Source organism: Mobula hypostoma, chromosome 30 (genome assembly GCF_963921235.1).
Source record: "Mobula hypostoma chromosome 30, sMobHyp1.1, whole genome shotgun sequence".
In the NCBI taxonomy this organism is placed as follows: domain Eukaryota; kingdom Metazoa; phylum Chordata; class Chondrichthyes; order Myliobatiformes; family Myliobatidae; genus Mobula; species Mobula hypostoma.
The window spans coordinates 13,235,864-13,255,198 of record NC_086126.1 but is presented as its reverse complement, the minus strand read 5'-3'; the positions used below and the strand labels follow the sequence as shown (position 1 = coordinate 13,255,198).

Below are 19,335 nucleotides of genomic sequence, written 5' to 3'. Positions count from 1 at the left end.
GAAATTTGTTGGGTTTTTTTTGCGGCAGCAGTACAGTGCAATACATAAAATTACTAAAGTACTGTGCAAAAACTTGTGTGCCTAAGACTTTTACACAGTGCAGTATTAGCCATTTCCACCTTAAGAAATCCAACCTATCCTCATAAGACATACGAGAGGCAATTGATAAGTTCATGGCCTAAGGTAGAAGGAGTTAATTTTAGAAAACCTAGCACATTTATTTTTTAACATAGTCCCCTCCTACATGTACACACTTAGTCCAGCGGTCGTGGAGCATACGGATCCCTTCTTTGTAGAAGAGGTCCACAGCAGGGGTGCTTGATAAGCTCGCGGCCTAAGGTAGAAGGAGATGACTTATTAACTTCAAACTTTCTGCATTATCACTCAAAGAGTTGAACTGCACATGCACGTAACGAGAGTGTCTTGGACCTCCAGGTGGTCCACAGCAGGGGTAATTGATAAGTTTGTGGCCTAAGGCAGAAGGAATTGAGTTATACAGCTCTCCTTACATGCAGTTCAACTCTTTGAGTGAAAATGCAGAAAGTTTGAAGTTAATAACTCATCTTCTTCTACCTTAGGCCACAAACTTATCAATCACCCCTGCTATGGACCACTTCTGGAGATCCAAGACGCTGATTTCTACAAAGAAGGGATCCGCATGCTCCATGACTGCTGGACTAAGTGTGTAAATGTAGGAAAAATAAATGTGCTAGGTTTTCTCAAATTGACTCCTTCGACCTCAGGCCACAAACTTATCAATCACCCCTCGTATATGGTACTGTATGTTCTTTGATAATAAACTACCTTAAACTTGGAAGTTGCATTCACTCTCAGTAGAAAAAGCTTCTGAGGAAAGCAGGGTCAGGAGCAGAAGCTCCTCACAGGGAAATGAAATCAAGCCTGGCTCAAAAGGTCCTCACAGGGAGATGAAACCAAGCCTCGCTCAAAAGGTCCTCACAGGGAGATGAAACCAAGCCTGGCTCAGAAGGTCCTCACAGGGAGATGAAACCAAGCCTGGCTCAGAAGGTCCTCACAGGGAGATGAAACCAAGCCTGGCTCAGAAGGTCCTCACAGGGAGATGAAACCAAGCCTGGCTCAAAAGGTCCTCACAGGGAGATGAAACCAAGCCTAGCTCAAAAGGTCCTCACAGGGAGATGAAACCAAGCCTGGCTCAGAAGGTCCTCACAGGGGTTGGAACAAAGCCTGCCTCGAAACAAGTGGAGTTTATTGTCCCCGCGCGCAATTACAGTGAGACACAGGTACAATGAAAAACTCGCCAGCAGCAGCATCAGAAGCACGTACATATAGACAACACAGAATATAAATTAGACATAAATTATACAAGAGAGTGAAAAGAGAGAGGAAGAAAAAGACTGTGCAAAAACAAGACCTTAGTGAAAAAAGACACAAACAAGGCCTTAGTGCATAAAAAAAGACACAACTAGAGACAAGTTCACAGTTGTGATAGAGGTGGTCTGCAGTAGACTTTTCCCCTTCCTTTCCAGTCCTGAAGAAGGACTTCGGCCCCAAACATCTACTGTTTACTCTCTTCCATAGATGCTGCCTGACCTGCGGAGTTCCTCCAGCATTTTGTGTGTGTGTGTGTGTGTGTGTGTGCGTGTGTGTTGCTTTGGATCTCCAGCACCTGCAGACTTTCTCATGTTTGTGCAGTGTTTCCAGTTCTGAGATAGGATTAGGCTTGTGCAGGTCGGCTCAAGAACCTGATGGTTGCCGGAAAGCAGCTGTTTCTGCACCTGGACACAAGGGATTCTTCAGATGCTGGGAATCCAGAGCAACACGCACAAAATGCTGGAGGAACTCAGCAGGTCAGGGGGCATCTATGGAGAGGAATAAAGAGTCGATGTTTCTGGCCGAGACCTTTCATCAAGGGAAGACCCAGATGGTGGGGATTCTTCACGACAGGTGCCACCTTCTGGAGGCAAGTCCTCTTGTAATCACTTCAAGTGGTGGGGAGGGTTGAATCGGTGACAGGTCGGGCTGTGCTCACCACTCCCTGCAGCCCCTCGTGCTCCCGTGAGTTGGAATTGTTGTACCGGACCATGCATGTCCACACGAAGCGCCGTCGCAGGAAAGCTGCATCCATCATCAGGGACGCCCCCACCTCCCCAGTCACGCTCTCTTCTCGCTGATGCCATCAGGGAAGAAAGTGCAGGAGCCTCAGGGCTCACACCACCAGATTCAGGAACAGTTATTACCCCCTCAACCATCAGGGTCTTGAATCAATAGGGATAACTTTACTTGCCCATCACTGAACTGTTCCCACAACCCGTGGTCTCACTTTCAAGGGCTCTTCATCTCATGTCCTTGCTGTTTACATAGAAACACAGAAAATAGGTGCAGGAGTAGGCCATTCGGCCCTTCGAGCCTGCACCGCCATTCAGTATGATCATGGTTGATCATCCAACTCAGAACCCTGTACCTGCTTTCTCTCCAAACCCCCGATCCCTTTAGCCACAAGGGCCATATCTAACTCCCTCTTAAATATAGCCAATGAACCGGCCTCAACTGTTTCCTGTGGCAGAGAATTCCACAGATTCACCACTCTCTTTTTAAGAAGTTTTTCCTCATCTTGGTCCTAAAAGGCTTCCCTTTTATCCTTAAACTGTGACCCCTCGTTCTGGACTTCCCCAACATTGGGAACAATCTTCCTGCATCTAGCCTGTCCAATCCCTTTAGAATTTTATATGTTTCAATAAGATCCCCCCCTCAATCTTCTAAATTCCAGCGAGTATAAGCCTAGTCGATCCAGTCTTTCTTCATATGAAAGTCCTGCCATCCCAGGAATCAATCTGGTGAACCTTCTTTGTACTCCCTCTATGGCAAGAATGTCTTTCCTCAGATTAGGGGACCAAAACTGCACACAATACTCCAGGTGTGGTCTCACCAAGGCCTTGTACAACTGTAGTAGTACCTCCCTGCTCCTGTACTCGAATCCTCTCGCTATAAATGCCAGCATACCATTCGCCTTTTTCACCGCCTGCTGTACCTGCATGCCCACTTTCAATGACTGGTGTTCAATGACACCCAGGTCTCATTGCACCTCCCCTTTTCCTAATTGGCCACCATTCAGATAATAATCTGTTTTCCTGTTCTTGCCACCAAAGTGGATAACCTCACATTTATTCACATTAAATTGCATCTGCCATGAATTTGCCCACTCACCTAACCTATCCAAGTCACCTTGCATCCTCCTCACAGCTAACACTGCTGCCCAGCTTCGTGTCATCCACAAACTTGGAGATGCTGCATTTAATTCCCTCGTCTAAGTCATTAATATATATTGTAAACAACTGGGGTCCCAGCACTGAGCCTTGCGGTACCCCACTAGTCACTGCCTGCCATTCTGAAAAGGTCCCATTTATTCCCACTCTTTGCTTCCTGTCTGCCAACCAATTCTCTATCCACATCAATACCATGTGCTTTAAGTTTGCACACTAATCTCCTGTGTGAGACCTTGTCAAAAGCCTTTTGAAAATCCAAATATACCACATCCACTGGTTCTCCCCTATCCACTCTACTAGTTACATCCTCAAAAAATTCTATAAGATTCGTCAGACATGATTTTCCTTTCACAAATCCATGCTGACTTTGTCCGATGATTTCACCACTTTCCAAATGTGCTGTTATCACATCTTTGATATCTGACTCTAGCATTTTCCCCACCACCGATGTCAGGCTAACCGGTCTATAATTCCCCGGTTTCTCTCTCACTCCTTTTTTAAAAAGTGGGGTTACATTAGCCACCCTCCAATCCTCAGGAACTAATCCAGAATCTAAAGAGTTTTGAAAAATTATCACTAATGCATCCACTATTTCTTGGGCTACTTCCTTAAGCACTCTGGGATGTGGACCATCTGGCCCTGGGGATTTATCTGCCTTTAATCCCTTCAATTTACCTAACACCACTTTCCCTCAGTTCCTCCATCTCACCAGACCCTTGGTCCCCTACTATTTTCGGAAGATTATTTATGTCCTCCTTAGTGATGACAGAACCAAAGTAGTTATTCAATTGGTCTGCCATGTCTTTGTTCCCCATGATCAATTCACCTGGTTCTGACTGTAAGGGACCTACATTTGTCTTAGCCAATCTTTTTCTTTTCACATATCTATAAAAGCTTTTACAGTCAGTTTTTATGTTTATTTACTTACTCATTCATTGAAATACCGTGCGAAGTAGGCCCTTCCGGCCTTTCGAGCCGCACCGCCCAGCAAGTCAAGTCAAGTCACCTTTTATTGTCATTTTGACCATATCTGCTGGTACAGTACACAGTAAAAATGAGGCAACGTTTTTCAGGACCATGGTGCTACATGAAACAATACAAAAACTACACAGAACCACTCCCTGATTTAACTCTAGCCTAATCACGGGACAATTAACCTACCATCTGGTAAATCATTGGACTGTGGGAGGAAACCGGAGCACCCAGAGGAAACCCACACGGCCACAGGTGAGAACACACAAACTCCTTACAGGCAGTGGCGGGAATAGAGCACAGGTCGCTGGTACTGTAAAGTCTCGTGCTAACCACTACCCTCTGCTTATTTATTTATTGTTATTATTATTTCTTTCTTTTTGTGTTTGCACAGTTTTGTTGTCTTTTGCATACTGGTTTCTGCGGTCTCTCATTGATTCTACGATGGTTAATATTATATTAAGGATTTGTTGAGTTTGCCCGCAAAAAAAAAAATCTCAGGGTTGCATATGGTGACATGTATGTACTTCGATAATAAATTTACTTTGAACTTTGATGCAACCAAAGTTCTGACTGGTGGCATCTGTAGAAGTTCTTTTCCTTCAGCTCTTCAGCACTGCCCCGTACACTCATAATCGGCTCGCCCTGCTCGTCCGTTTATTCCGTCACTTTGTCCCTTTCTGAAGCCCGGCTAGCAGGGAACTGCCGACTGTTTGGGTTATGCCCCCCGCCTGCCTGGTGGCTGCTTTTGTTTTCACTGGAGCACCACTGATCTCTATCGGCATTCGGCTGCGGGCGTGGCGGCGGCCTCACCAGAGTCCCCACGGGGACGGGGGGGGTGGGGGGGCTGCGGCATTTCGTCTGCGCTGCCCACGAGTCCAGATCGACCTGTTGATCCACATTTTTTTTGCCGAGATCTGAATTCACCCCCTATTGAAACTCGGTTATCTGTTCAGGGAAAATGCAACTTGACTTGATGCCAGAGGAATGCCTTTCAGTTCTGGTTAAAAAAAAGTCCCACACCATATCAGACAATATCCCGACTGATCATCTTTCAAAGAAAGGGCGGGGGAAGGGAGCCAAGCAGAATTTAGCGCACAGAGTAGGCTATTTGGCCCATCTTCTTCATCCTAGTGCTTGTGCTCAAGCGAAATTTCCTCCTCAAACCTCTCCTTTCTTCTACTCTTCTCTGCATCATAGTTTTTAAAAAAATTGACGTATAGCATGGGTATTCCAGCCCTTCAAGCCACGGCACCCAGTAACCCTTAATTTCGCCGTAGCCTAATCACGGTCCAATTAACTATGACGAATCAACCTTCCAACTGATGTGTCTGTGGACTGTGGGAGGAAATTGGAGCGCCCAGTGGAAACCCATGCAGTCATGGGAAGAACGTATAAACTCCTTACCTGCAGTGGTCGGGAACTGAACCCGGGTCTCCTGTACTGTAAACTGCTGTGCTGACTACTATGCCACCGTGTCACCCAAGTGATCCAAGTTCTCAAGTCTGTCTCTGCTGCTCGACCTTGCCACACATCTTCCTGAGCCTGTAGAACAGGGATGTTTTTTTTTAAAGTTTTCAAATGTTTTTACTGTGAAGCAACATCAGCTCAACCACAGCGGACAAAGTCCTAAAGTACAATGCTTCTTTTTCCTTTTTTAAAACAACATAATGAAAGTCAAATGAATATAAATAAGCAAAAAGCAAAGAGAACCCTACCACCCCGTCTCCTTTCCCCTTCCCAGCCCTCCCCTCCCCTCACCCCTCCCGTATGTGCTGTTTAGGTCCTACCGCCCCCCCCCCCCATACTTAGTTCAGCTGTCGGTCTCTTCTAAATACAACAGTAATGGTTGCCAGATTTTTTCAAATTCCTAGTGTCTGTCCTTGATAACGTATCTTATCCTTTCTAGATGCAGAGTATCTATTAATGCAACCAGCCATTGTCTGAGTGATGGAGTTTCCTCCTTTTTCCAGAACATCAGTGTGAGTTTCTTTCCATTAATGGAGCAGGGATGTTATTTCCATTAACGTTACATGCTTTTACCTGTTAGGCACCTCCTGTATCTAATAAAGTGGCCACTGGGTGTATGTTCCTGGTCTTCTGCTGCTGTAGCCCATCCACTTAAAGGTTCAAGATGTTCTTCCACACACCACTGTTGTAACACATGGTTATCTGAGTTACTGTCACTTTCCTGTCAGCTTGAACCAGTTTTGTCAATCTCCTCTGACCTCTCTCATTAACAAGGCCTTTCCACCCACAGAGCTGCTGCTCACTGGATTTTTTTTAAACTTCTCGCACCATTCTCTGTGAACTCTAGAGGCTGTGTGTGTGAAAATCCCAGGAGATGAGCAGTTTCTGAGATACTCAAACCACCCCATCTGGCGCCAACAATCATTCAAAGTTCAAAGTATATTATCATTGTACAGCCTTGAGATTTATCTTCTTGCAGACAGCCACAAAATGAAAAGAACCCCCCCACCCCCATTTCTACCCCATGCCGATGTTTGGTCCGAACAACAGCTGAACCTCTTGACCATGTCTGTATGCTTGAGTTGCTGCCACATGATTGGCTGATTAGATATTTGCATTAACCAGCAGGTGCACCTGATAAAGGGGCAGCTGAGCGTAGTTCCCCCCTTCTCCTTGATGCCCGCTGCACACGGGACAGGAATGTCGTTTTCATTCATGTTACACGCTGGTTTTGTGTATTTGCCTTGTATGCTTGTAGCATCGTTCCTGGCCTCAGAGTATGCCATAGCAGCAGAGATACAAAGCAGCAGATCCAGCTATAATCAGGAAACACAGTACAGCAAGTGGCACAAAGAGCAACGTGACTACCCAGATAACCTTTTTCGGTGGTGGGAATGCCCAGCAGATGCAACCTTGGTTCAAGATCTCGTTTGAGAGGTTGCATTTATAACAATGTTAGTACTTTTCTCCCCCTCCCCCCCAACATCTTTTCATTTATTGAGATACAGCGTGGAGTCAACCCTTTGGCCCTCCGAGCCAAGCCACCCAGCAAGCACCCGATTTAATCCTAACTTAATCTCAGGACAATTTATAATGACCCATTACGTACCAACCGCTACGTCTTTGGGCTGTGGGAGGAAACCGGAGCGCACCCATAGGAAACCCAGAATACATCCTCCGAAATAATAACAACGAGGAATTTAAAGTTGCTGACCCTCTCCACCTCTGATGAGGACTAGCTCATGGGCCTCTGGTTTTCTTCTCCTGAGGTCAATAATCAGCTCCTTGGTCCTGCTGACATTGCGTGAGACTATAATACATGCAGAATGCTGGAGGAACTCAGCAGGCCAGGCGGCTTCTCCGGAAAAGAGTAAACGGAGGACGTTTCGGGCCGAGACCCTTCATCTCGTGCTTGAGTGAGAAGTTGTAGCTATGACACCGCTCAGCCAAAATTTTCAATCTCCCCTCCTGTATACTGATTCCTTACCACCTTTGATCCGGCCAACGACAGTGGCGTCATTGGCAAACTTGAACATGGCATTGGAGCTGTGTTTCGCCACACAGTCGTAAGGGTAAAATGAGTAGAGTAGGGGAGGCTAAGCACACAGCTTGTGTTGATGGAGATCATGGAGGAGATGTTGTTGCCAGTCCAAGCTAACTGGGGTCTGCAATCGAGGGTCCAATTCCACAAGGAGGTACTGAAGACAAGGACTAGGAGCTTACTGAATAGTTTTGAGGGGATGATGGTACTGAATGCTGAGCTGCAGTCGATGAGCAGTTTCAAGTTCCTGGGTGTCAAGATCTTGGAGGACCTAACCTGGTCCCAATATATTGATGTAGTTATAAAGAAGGCAAGACAGCGACTATACTTCATTAGGAGTTTGAAGAAATTTGGTATGACAACAAATATACTCAAAAACTTCTATAGATGTACCGTGGAGAGCATTCTGACAGGCTGCATCACTGTCTGGTATGGGGGGGGGGGGTTTGTCTACTGCACAGGACCGAAAGAAGCTGCAGAAGGTTGAAAATCTAGTCGGCTCCATCCTGGGTACTAGCGTACAAAGTACCCAGGACATCTTCAAGGAGCGGTGTCTCAGAAAGGCAGCATCCATTATTAAGGACCTCCATCACCCAGGACATGCCCTTTTCTCACTGTTACCATCAGGAAGGAGATACAGAAGCCTGAAGGCACACACTCAGTGATTCAGGAACAGTTTCTTCCCCTCTGCCATCCGATTCCTAAATGGCCATTGAACCCGTGAACACTACCTCACTTTTTAAAAATAAATAGTATTTCTGTCTTTTACATGATTTTTAATCTATTCAATTTACATATACTGTATAAGTACACTGAATAAGATTTACTTATTAGCATTTTTTTCTAGATTATGTATTGCATTGAACTGCTGCTGAGTTAACAAATTTCATGTCACATGCCGGTGGTGATTCTGAAGAGCATCCTGCTGTATACATCTTTGCTGTCCAGATGTTCCAGGGTCGAGTGAAGGCTATATATGGTGACTTTGATAATAAATTTACTTCGAATGGCGAAGTTTACAACTTGTCCCAATGCCCACACGCCCCCCTCCCTCCCTCACCGCCGGCCTACCTGACGGCGGCCGCTCGCGCCGAATGGGACGCGCGCGCGCGCGCGCACGCGGCTCCCGGCGGCCGTTCCCGCCCCCCCCACCATCCCGCTCCCGGCCTGACGTCACAGGAGGCGGGGCCGGACATGCGCGGCCCGAGGTCAGTCGGGGTAAAAGTGGGGGGGGGAGAGAGGTGGGGCGACCCCGGCAGCTGTTTTCATGACAACCGCTTTAAAGGCGCCGAGCAGAGGTGGGCGACTGTTTGGACTGACTTCCACCGCGCACCGTGAGTGGGAGGCGTTGTTCCCCTTCCCCCCCCCAATCGGGGCGACCTTAAACGCACCTTAAAGGTGCCGTTTCTGCGTTGTGTTACTTCCGGTTGTAGTCGGGGCTGCGGTGCAGACTCGCTCTCACATAGGTGACATTTAAAGAGTCACAGGGCCTATTTGACTTTACCTGTCCGGGCCCTGACACTCAACATCCTGAGGCCCAGAGCAGGGCTGACTCTCCAGTCAATGTCGGACTTGCATTTGCACAGCACCTGGGGCATTCGTACTTCATACCTTCACTCTTGGGCCCATTAGGCCTCAGAGCCATCCCATTCCCCTAGTTACAGGGGCTACCTCTGACACCATTCTGATGATTACGCTGCCCCCATTCCAACTTATTGGTTATGATGAACGCAGCAGGCCAAGCAGCATCTATAGGAAGAGGCGCAGTCGACGTTTCAGGCCGAGACTCTTCCTACAGGTGCTGCTTGGCCTGCTGCGTTCACCAGCAACTTTGATGTATGTTGCTTGAATTTCCAGCATCTGCAGAATTCCTATTGTTTATTGTTTATGAAACCCTTTTGTGTGAATGGGAAATGGGGGCACACTCTTGTACCCCCTTCTAGTTCCATCTGCCATTCACCTCTCCCATAATGGTTCCCATCATAATCCTCATGACTGATTAGATTGTGGCTCTGAGGGCCTTTCTTTTCCCCTGACAACTCTCCAGCAGCTGTCTTGACCTTCACCTCCCCTTCCCCTACTTTTTGCCGCCTGCTTCTCTCTTTTCTCTTGTTTCTATCCATCGTCCACCTGCCGCTGTCATCCGACACCACCCCTGCCAGGTTCTCCCTGACCGGCAGCTCGTCATCTTTCACCCCCCCCCCCACCAAGTCTATCAATCACTTTGGGCTCCTGTCTTATTCTCTCTCCACTCTCCATCCAGGTTTGACATAGAAAACCTACAGCACAATACAGGCCCTTCAGCCCACAATGCTATGCCGAACATGTACTTACTTTAAAAATTACCATAGCCCTCTATTTTTCTAAACTCGGTGTAAGGTAAAGATTCTCCCCACTCGCTCATAGATGCTGCTTGACCTGTTGGCTTTTCCCATCAGACTGTTTGTTGCTAATATAGATGGGAGTTTGCTGCCTGAAGAATTGTTTTTGGAGTATGTGTACTGTTGCTTGGCTGTTTGAGGCAGGCATTTTGCAGAAACAGCAATCTGATAACCTGTTTATCTGACAGTTGAGACTCGATTATATTAATTTATTAATCATATGTATATCGATACTGTGAAATGTGTCATTTGCATTAACAATTGACATAATCTGAGGATATGTTGGGGTAGCGCGTGAGTGTCACATTCTGGCACCAACAGAGCATGCCCACACAGGGGAGTCATTGGGTCAGTCTCTTCTATCGGAATCTCTTTTTCTCCAGCCCTTGACCTTTCCCACCCACTTGTTTACATCTGTCACCCTCCAGCTAGCTTCCTTCCCCCTCCCCTCACCTTTTTATTCTGGAACCTTCCTTCCTCCTGGTGAAGGGTCTCGGCCCGAAACGTTGACTGTTTACTCATTTCCATAGATGCAGCCTGGGCCTGCTGGGACCCTCCAGCATTTTGTGCGTGTTGCTTTGGATTTCCAGCGTCTGCAGACTTCCTCATGTTTGTGATACTACTCCACGGCGGTCTCTTCGCGGGATGCCCGCACTGAAGAAGTTTAAATCTTCTCTTCGAGAGTTCAGTGAAACCCTCTCTCACTGCTTCCCCCTCTGTGATCTCTGCTGCCCTCCGACTCTTTCACCACGTTCCCACCCAGACGTGCTACCACAGCCACGTATCCTTCCTGGGAACCTGCCACTCTCCTTTCCTATCAGACTCTTCCTTCTCCAGCCCTTGACCTTTCCCACCCACCTGGCTTCACCCGTCACCGTCCAGCTATCCTCCTCCCCTTCTCCCCCACTTTTTTATTCTGGAATCTTCTCCCCTTCCTGAAGAAGGGTCTCAGCCTGAAATGTTGACTTTTTTTTTCCACAGATGCTGCCCGACCTGCTGAGTCCCTCCAGCCTTTTGTGTGCGTTGATTAGCGGCACTTTCTTTAGAAAAGACCTGTTCTCCCCACATCCCCTCTAATTCTACCCCTTCCCTACACACTTGTTGTTGTTCAGTCGTCAAGTCGAGTCCGACTCTTCATGACCTCGTGGACCATAGGGTCCACAGGGTTTTCATGGCAAGATACGATGCATGTCATCGGGATGTAGAAGGAAACCAGATCACCTGGGTGGGGGGGAGGGAACCCACAGGATCACAGGGAGAAAGGACAAACCCCACATGAACTGCACCCGGGGTCGGAATTCAGCCTGCCTCTCCGAGGACCTGAACATAGAACATAGAATAGTACAGCACAGTACAGGCCCTTCGGCCCACAATGTTGTGCCGACCCTCAAACCCTGCCTCCCATATAACCCCCCACATTAAATTCCTCCATATACCTGTCTAGTAGTCTCTTAAACTTCACTAGTGTATCTGCCTCCACCACTGACTCAGGCAGTGCATTCCACGCACCAACCACTCTCTGAGTAAAAAACCTTCCTCTAATATCCCCCTTGAACTTCCCACCCCTTACCTTAGAGCCATGTCCTCTTGTATTGAGCAATGGTGCCCTGGGGAAGAGGTGCTGGCTATCCACTCTATCTATTCCTCTTATTATCTTGTACACCTCTATCATGTCTCCTCTCATCCTCCTTCTCTCCAAAGAGTAAAGCCCTAGCTCCCTTAATCTCTGATCATAATGCATACTCTCTAAACCAGGCAGCAACCTGGTAAATCTCCTCTGTACCCTTTCCAATGCTGTCACATCCTTCCTATAGTGAGGTGACCAGAACTGGACTCCACTTGAAGCAGTGGTGTTGTCCACTATACGCCACCGTGGCGTCCTACGGTTGTGCGGGCAAGACAGGTCTTGTACGTGACAAGCCCGCGACTTAACTGGTCCATTAAATCTTCTAACGCTTACTCCCTCAACTCATCGTGGAGCCCTGCCCAAGGCAGAGCCACATGGGGAGCCGTCCGCGGGCAGGACAGGAGAAATAACAGCGTTTGCTGTCACTGTGTATCACGAAGGCTTGCGTAGACAGGGAGAATACACGCAGCCTTTCTCCCAGGGGAGGGGAACCGAGAGGACGTAGTTTCAGTATCAGAGTCGGGTTTAATATCACCGGCATACATCGTGAAATTTGTTAACTTTGTGGCAGCAGTACATGATAATCGAGAGGAAAAAGAACTTGTGAATTACAGTAAATATGTGTGTGCGTGTGTGTGTATATATAAAATAGTTGAATTAAATAAGTAATGCAAAAACAGAAATTTAAAAAAGTAGTGAGGTGGTGTTCATGGGTTCAATGTCCATTCAGAAATCGGATGGCAGAGGGAAAGAAGCTGTTCCTGAATCGTTGAGTGTGTTCCTTCAGACTCCTGTACCTCCTTCCTGATAGTAGAAATGAGAAGAGGACATGTCGTGGGTGATGGGGGTCCGTAATGATGGACGCCGCCTTTCTGAGGCATCGCTCCTTGAAGATGTCTTGGATACGACAGAGGCTGGTGCCCACGATGGGGCTGACTGAGTTTACAACTCTCCGCAGTTTACTTCGATTCTGTGCAGTAGCCCCCTCCCCCCACCCCATACCAGACGGCGATACAGCCAGTCAGAATGCTCTCTAAGGTGCATGAGTAGAAATTTTAGGTGACATACCAGACTCCTGATGAAATATGGCCACTGTCTTGCCTTCTTTATAGCTGCATGGACATGGTGAGACAAGGTTAGGTCCTTGGAGATACTGACACACAGGAACCTGAAATTGCTCACTCTCTCCACTTCTGAGCCCCCTGTGAGGACTGGTGTGTGTTCTCTCATCTTAACCTTCCTGAAGTCCACAATCAGTTCTTGGTCTTGCTGACACTGAGTGTAAAGTTGTTGCTGTAACAACATACAACTAGCTGGTATATCTTGCTTCTGTATGCCCTCTCATCGCCCTCTGAGTTTCTGCCAACAATGGTTGCATCGTCAGCAAATTTATCGATGGCATTTGGGCTGAGCCTAGCCACACAGTCGAGGGTGGTGTAGAGAGAGTAGAGCAGTGGGCTAAGCACACACCCCTGAGGCGCGCCAGTGACGACTGACAGCAAGGTAGAGATGTTGTTTCCAATCTGCATAGACTGTGGTCTTTGGTTAGGAAGTTGAGGATCCAGCTGCACAGGGGAAGTACAAGGCCTAGGTTCTGAGATTTTCAGTCAGAACTGTAGTTATGATGGTTTTAAATGCTGAGCTCTGGCCAATAAACAGCATCCTGATATCGGTATTTGTGTTGTATAGTTGCTTTTATCTGAAGCACCCTCCCTGAATATCGACAGAAGTCTTGAATTTCATAACAGTGACTCGGACTGCCAGTTATCAGTCATAGTGGCTACTCCATCAAAATACAAGGTCTACGAAGTTAAATATCACAGACTTGACACCGCCAGCCTGATAACCCTCCCCCACCGAAACAAAAAGTTCAAAATGTAATTTCTCATCGTAAATCAGAGTTCAGACCCGCGGCAGTAGGATAATCTCAGTTCTGAGGAAGATAATCACGAAAAGTAAATGGGATGAGTCATAGTGAAGTACAGTACAGAAACAGGCCCTTTGGCCCATCTAGTCCATACTGAAACCACTTAAGCTGCCTACTCCCATCGGCCTGTACCCGGACCATTGCCCTCCATACCCCTACCATGCATGTACCTATCCAAACTTCTCTTAGACACTGAAATCGAGCTCGCATGCACCACTTGTGCTGGCAGCTCATTCCACACTCTCACCACCCTTTGAGTGAAGAAACTTCCCCTCATGTTCCACTTAAAATTCTCGCCTTTCACCCTTAACCCATGTTCTCTGGCAGTAGTCCCATCCAACCTTAGTGGTGAAAAGCCCGCTTGCATCTCCCCTATCTATATCCCTCATAATTTTGTATACCTCTAGCAAATCTTCTCTCAATCTTCTGCGTTCCAAGGAATAAAGTCTGTCCTTATAGCTCAGGTCCTCCAAAAAACTTGTAATTTTTCTCTGTACTTTTTCAATCTTAAGAAGGTGACCAAAACGACACACAATTTCCAAATTAGGGCTCACCAACGTCTTGTACAACTTCAACATAACATCCCATCTCCTGTACTCAATACTTTGATTTATGAAGGCCATTGTGCCCAAAGCTTTCTTTACGACCCTACCTACCTGTGATTTTAGCTCAGGAAACTTGAAAGACCTTCAGAACAAAAACAAACATGAACTGTGGTATTATTTAGGTCAGCTAACCTCAAGATGAGATCCAGGGCTGGACATTTAACGATTTGGAAACAGCGACAGGGTTAAGAGAAATCTTTGGTGCGTTGTCCTCCAGCTAGGATATAAAATAGCTCTTGACAACAAACTTTTCAGAAGTATTGCTTTCTCAGAACTTTCCTTTTTGTTTAGGATAGACCACTTGAAGCTGAACAGCAATATAATTTTAGACTACCTGTATCACATAGGAATTTAAAGAAACAATAAATAATTGAATATAATATGTTCAATTGCATCATTAGTGCTGATGCTTTGCAATAGTTCAACTCAGCTACGGATGTCTTGTTGATGATTTTCATTTGCTCTTGGTGTCTGAGGCTTCTCGTTTAAGTGTCCAACAATAATCAGCCAGCACTGATGGATTCCAGTTTCTCCATGACCGCAATGTACTGGTGAAACCTTTCACCATGTTCGTCACTGACAGCACCAAGTTTTGCAGGGAAGACGTCTAAGTGGGAAGGTGGAAAATGAATCTTGAGTGACATGTTACACTTCATGGCTTTGTATGCTTGAAGCATGTTGTCAACCAGCTGCACATAGTTTGGTGCTCTGTAGTTGCTAAGAAAATTATCAAATTATCAAAATCGCCTTCCATATGTTTTTCTCTGGTCCCACTAGACGCTCTTCGAATTGCCTGTCATTGATGACCTGTTTAAAATGCCTTTCTTAATCTTGGCGCCTGTTATTCTGACTTGAATTATGAATTGGAATGACAGGTAATTTTTTTTTTAAAGAAATGGTGCATGATAGGGAAATTTCATGGTGGTTTTCATGATCTGCAGTCTTAAAAACCATAAGCTACACCCAAAAGTATTCAGGAAGCAAAATCTTTGTTGTCCAGTGTAATGATGGACTTTGTTGCTCAGACGTCGACTTATCCACAACAACAGTCTAATTCCGTACATCAACCAGGTAACTTCATCCCTACTGTAAAGTATGGTGGAGGTGGCATTGTGTTCTGGGGATGCTTTTCAGTAGCAGGGATTGGAAATCCGGTCAGGATTGATGGGGAGATGAATGCTGCTAAATACAGAGGGGTCCTTGATAGAAACCTGCTAGTCTCCTCCAGAAAGCTTCGACTGGGGAGGAAGTTTGTCTTTCAGTAGAATAATGACCAAAAGAATATTGCCAGAGCAGCCATCAAAATAAGAAAATCAATGCCCTTGAGTGGCCCAGTCAGAGGCCTGACCTTAACCCGATCGAACATCTCTGGCAAGACCTCAAGATTGCCGTCCTCCATCGCTCCCCAACTAACCTGGCACAACTTGAGCAATTTTGCAAGGAGGAATGGGCAAATCTTGCTCCACCACATTGTGAAAGCTAGTAGAGACTCACCCAAAAATACTACTGGCTGTAATAGCTGCGAGAGGTTATCCAACTAAGTTCTGGCAAAGGGGGATGAATAATTTTGAGCTGCTGACATTTCAGTTTTTGAATATTTAGTTTGTCATGCTTTACAATTTTCCCTGTTTCTTGGGCTCTACTGTGAAAAGAGGCACATGTGAGCCACAAGTAAAAATTCTCAGTTAAGTTGATCAAATCCCTGGTTGTAATACTGATTTATGTGAACAAGGGGTTGGGGGCTGAATATTTTTTCAAGCCACTGTATATATTTACTGTTATTCACATTTTTTTTCCTATTATTATGTATTTCATTGTACTGCTGCTGCAAAGACAAATCTCGCGACATATGCCGGTGATATTAAACCTGATTCTGATTCATTTGCCAGGCATATGATGATAACTTTCTTCCTCACCACTACTGGCTTCTCTTCACCCTGCCGCTGCCTGTAAATTCTCCAATGCCCAGCCCTGGATCGGCAGAAATTTATTCCAGTTCAATATCGCAAAGGCTCAGTTTACTCTCAAAACGCCCGGAGGAACTCGGCAGGTCAGGCAGCATCTATTGAGAGGAATAAACTGTCGATGTTTCGGGCTGGGACCCTGGAACGTAGGCTCTTTGTTCCTCTCCTTAGATGCTGCCTGACCTGCTGAGTTCCTCCTGCATTTTGTGTGTGTTACTTTGGCCTGGCAGGGTGGAGATACGTCTCTATCAAAGGAGGTGTAAGGCGCTCCTCCCCTCCACTAGCCTGCAGGTCACCCTTGGGCAAGGTGTAGCATCTGCTTAGCCCCCCCCTCGATCAGGGTCACGAGAAGCTGTGGGAGCAGGTGGTGGATGGTCATATGAGCAGCCGGTGCAGATCACAAGTCCTGGTTATGCGACCACTGACACCAGGCAGACAATCTCCGAAGAGTATTGACAATGGCTGGGGCTCACCCGTCTTGTGAAGACACTGGCCAAGAAAAAGGCAATGGCAAACCATTTCCGTAGAAAAATTTGCCCAGAGCATTTGTGGTCATGGAAAGGCCGTGATCGCCCTCATTATACAGCATGGCACCTAACATCCGGACTGTGGATTTCCAGAATCTGCAGAATCCCATGTGTTTGCACTCTAGTCATTCACGAAACAAAGTCTATCCCCTAGCATAAATTCCCTTATTGTCAAACCCTTGAGCCCAGCAATTTTTGTAACCCCATCATCTGCTGCCTGATTTCACATATGGAAGATGACATGACTTCACTTTTCCTTCATCTTCTCCACACTTGCCTATTCCAACACCCTCTTGGCCAGCTTTCCTCCATTCTGCTCTCTGAGCACGCAAAGGTCATACAAACCCGTTTTCTAGCTCGCACCAAGCCCCATTCACTCCGAACCCCTTTTCAGGTTGCCCTACGTGGCTCTCGGGTAAGTAAGCTCAGTTTTCAAATTCTCACCCCTTGCCCTTCTCTGAAACCTCCCTCAAGTTGACAGTCCTTTAAGAACTCTGCGCCCCTCAAAATTCTGGCCTCTTGAATGTCTTCAGATGCAATCCGTGCACCATTGCTAGCCATGCCTTTGGGTACCTCTGCCCCAAGCTCAGGAATTCTGACCTCTGTTTCTCCTCAAGTCACTCCTTAACTCTACCTTTGTGTATTTAGTGACCTATTTCAGTTTCTGTCGTGTTTTTGGTCGATGATACCTCGGGAAGTACTTCAGGTTGAGAAGAATGGTGGGGTGGGGTGGATTTCATTGGCACCTACTGATCATTTGAAAGGCCAAGATTAGAGTGGACGTGTAGAGGTTGTTTCCAGTAGTGAGAGAGTCTAGAACCAGAGGGGACAGCCTCAGAATGGGACGTCCCTTTAGAGCAGAGATGAGGAGGAATTTCTTTCAGCCAGAGAGTGGTGAATCTGTGGAATTCATTGCCACAGGCGGCTGTGGAGGCCAAGTCGCTGGGTATATTTAAAGCGGAGGTTGATAGGTTCTTGATTGGTCAGGGTGTCAAAGGTTACAGGTAGAAGGCAGAAGAATGGGGTTGAGAGGAACTCTCTGGCCGATGTATTTTGGGACAGATTATTGTTTTTCCCCTGACACTTCCCTGGTTCGAGAGACTTTGTTTTGTCAAAGCGTTCTCTGGTACCTACCTAGAGTAGTATAGCACGGAAACAACCCACCTTGTTTATGCTGACCAAATGTCAACTTAGCTCGTCCCATAAGAGCAAAATCAGGCCATTCAGCCCATCATGTTTGCTGTGCCGTTTCATCATGGCTGATTTATTTCCCGTCTCGACCCCGTTCTCCTGCCTTCTCCCCACAATCTTTGACACCCTTACTAATCAATTACTGGAAAATTGGGGGCAGCGCGATAGCGCGGTGGTCGGCACAGAACTTCACAGTACTGGTGACCGGGACAATTCCCGCCACTGCCTGCGAGGAATTTGTCCGTTCAAACCCGTGACCGTGTGGAATTCCTCCAGTTTCATCCAACAGTTCGAAGACATACCGGTTGATAGGTTAATTAGTCACTGTAGATTGTCCCATGATTAGGCTGGGACTAAATGGGGGGGTTGCTGGGTGGCGTGGCTCGAAGGACTGGGAGGGCCTACTCCGCACTGCCTCAAATTAAATTGGCCATGATGGAATGGCGGAGCAGACTTGATGGGCCGAGTGGCCTAATTCTGCTCCTAGGTCTTATGGGATGTCTGGCTGTATTAAATTTACTATATAAAATGGAAGTCGATGTGGATACAACAATCTCCTTCAATGAAGACACCAAATGCGCTGAGGGTGGTCACCTGATACAAATTACGTGAATGAAATCGGTTGCGGGGATGTACGCAAAACGCCACAACCACTAATGAGCTCGGGCGGCGCAGGTGGAGAGAGGGGCAGTGTTCGTGTTTAAGGCTGGTGACCTCTGTTCTGAGCCGAGAGGGCGCTGGGTGTGGACAGTTTTCAGAGCTGATTGACGGAGGCGGTTCTGACCCCGGTTTGTGTAGCGTAGCGGTTGGCGCAGAAATTACCTTACTGCGCTCGCGACCAATTTATTTATTTTTATTAAGATACAGCGTGGAATAGGCCCTCCAGCCTTTTGAGCCGCACCACCCAGCAATCCCCCCCTGATTTAACCCCAGCCTGATCACGGGACAGTTTACAAAGACCAATTAACCACGTGTGGGGTCCTGGCTGAGCGGTTAAGGCATTGGACTAGCGATCTGAAGGTTGTGAGTTCGATCCCCAGCCGAGGCAGCGTGTTGTGTCCTTGAGCAAGGCACTTAACCACACAGTGGTCATGAGGAGCACGCACAAGTTCGTTACAGGCAGCGGTGGGAATTGAACCCGGGTCACCGGTACTGTGCAGCGCTGCCCTGACCACAATGCTGCCGAGGGGTCCCGTCATACTCTTGTTCTGTCGATCTAATGATGGGCGTTCAATTCCTGCTGCTGCCTGCGAGGATTTTGCACGTGCTTCTCGTGACCACGGGTGCTCCGGTGTCCTCCCACATTCCAAAGACGTGCGGGCTAGGGTCCGTGAGTCGCGGGCGTGTTGTGGTGACACTGGGGCGTGGCGGCGTACCCATCGCAGGAA

The 19,335-nt window shown here is 47.1% G+C and overlaps 1 protein-coding gene and 1 long non-coding RNA gene across 5 annotated transcripts in view; one reads left to right on the top strand and one right to left on the bottom strand.

Moving 5' to 3' along the window:
- LOC134339524 (uncharacterized) overlaps positions 1 to 8,864 on the bottom strand; it is a 28,526-nt gene extending 19,662 nt beyond the window's left edge. Inside the window, exons 1-3 of one of the 2 annotated variants that reach the window (XR_010016421.1) lie at positions 8,797 to 8,864; positions 5,622 to 5,759; positions 4,171 to 4,272 (exon numbers count right to left, since the gene is read on the bottom strand). This is a non-coding gene — a long non-coding RNA (uncharacterized LOC134339524). The remainder of the gene's footprint in view (positions 1 to 4,170; positions 4,273 to 5,621; positions 5,760 to 8,796) is intronic. The other variant, XR_010016422.1, reaches the window with a different exon arrangement.
- Positions 8,865 to 8,904: 40 nt separating this feature from the next.
- dnajc4 (DnaJ (Hsp40) homolog, subfamily C, member 4) overlaps positions 8,905 to 19,335 on the top strand; it is a 274,824-nt gene continuing 264,393 nt past the window's right edge. Inside the window, exon 1 of one of the 3 annotated variants that reach the window (XM_063036118.1) lies at positions 8,905 to 8,933. In XM_063036118.1, the coding sequence (XP_062892188.1) occupies positions 8,920 to 8,933 (14 nt within the window). In that variant the 5' untranslated portion in view covers positions 8,905 to 8,919. Of the gene's footprint in view, positions 9,060 to 19,335 lie in introns of all 3 variants that reach the window. The other 2 variants (XM_063036121.1, XM_063036120.1) reach the window with 2 other exon arrangements.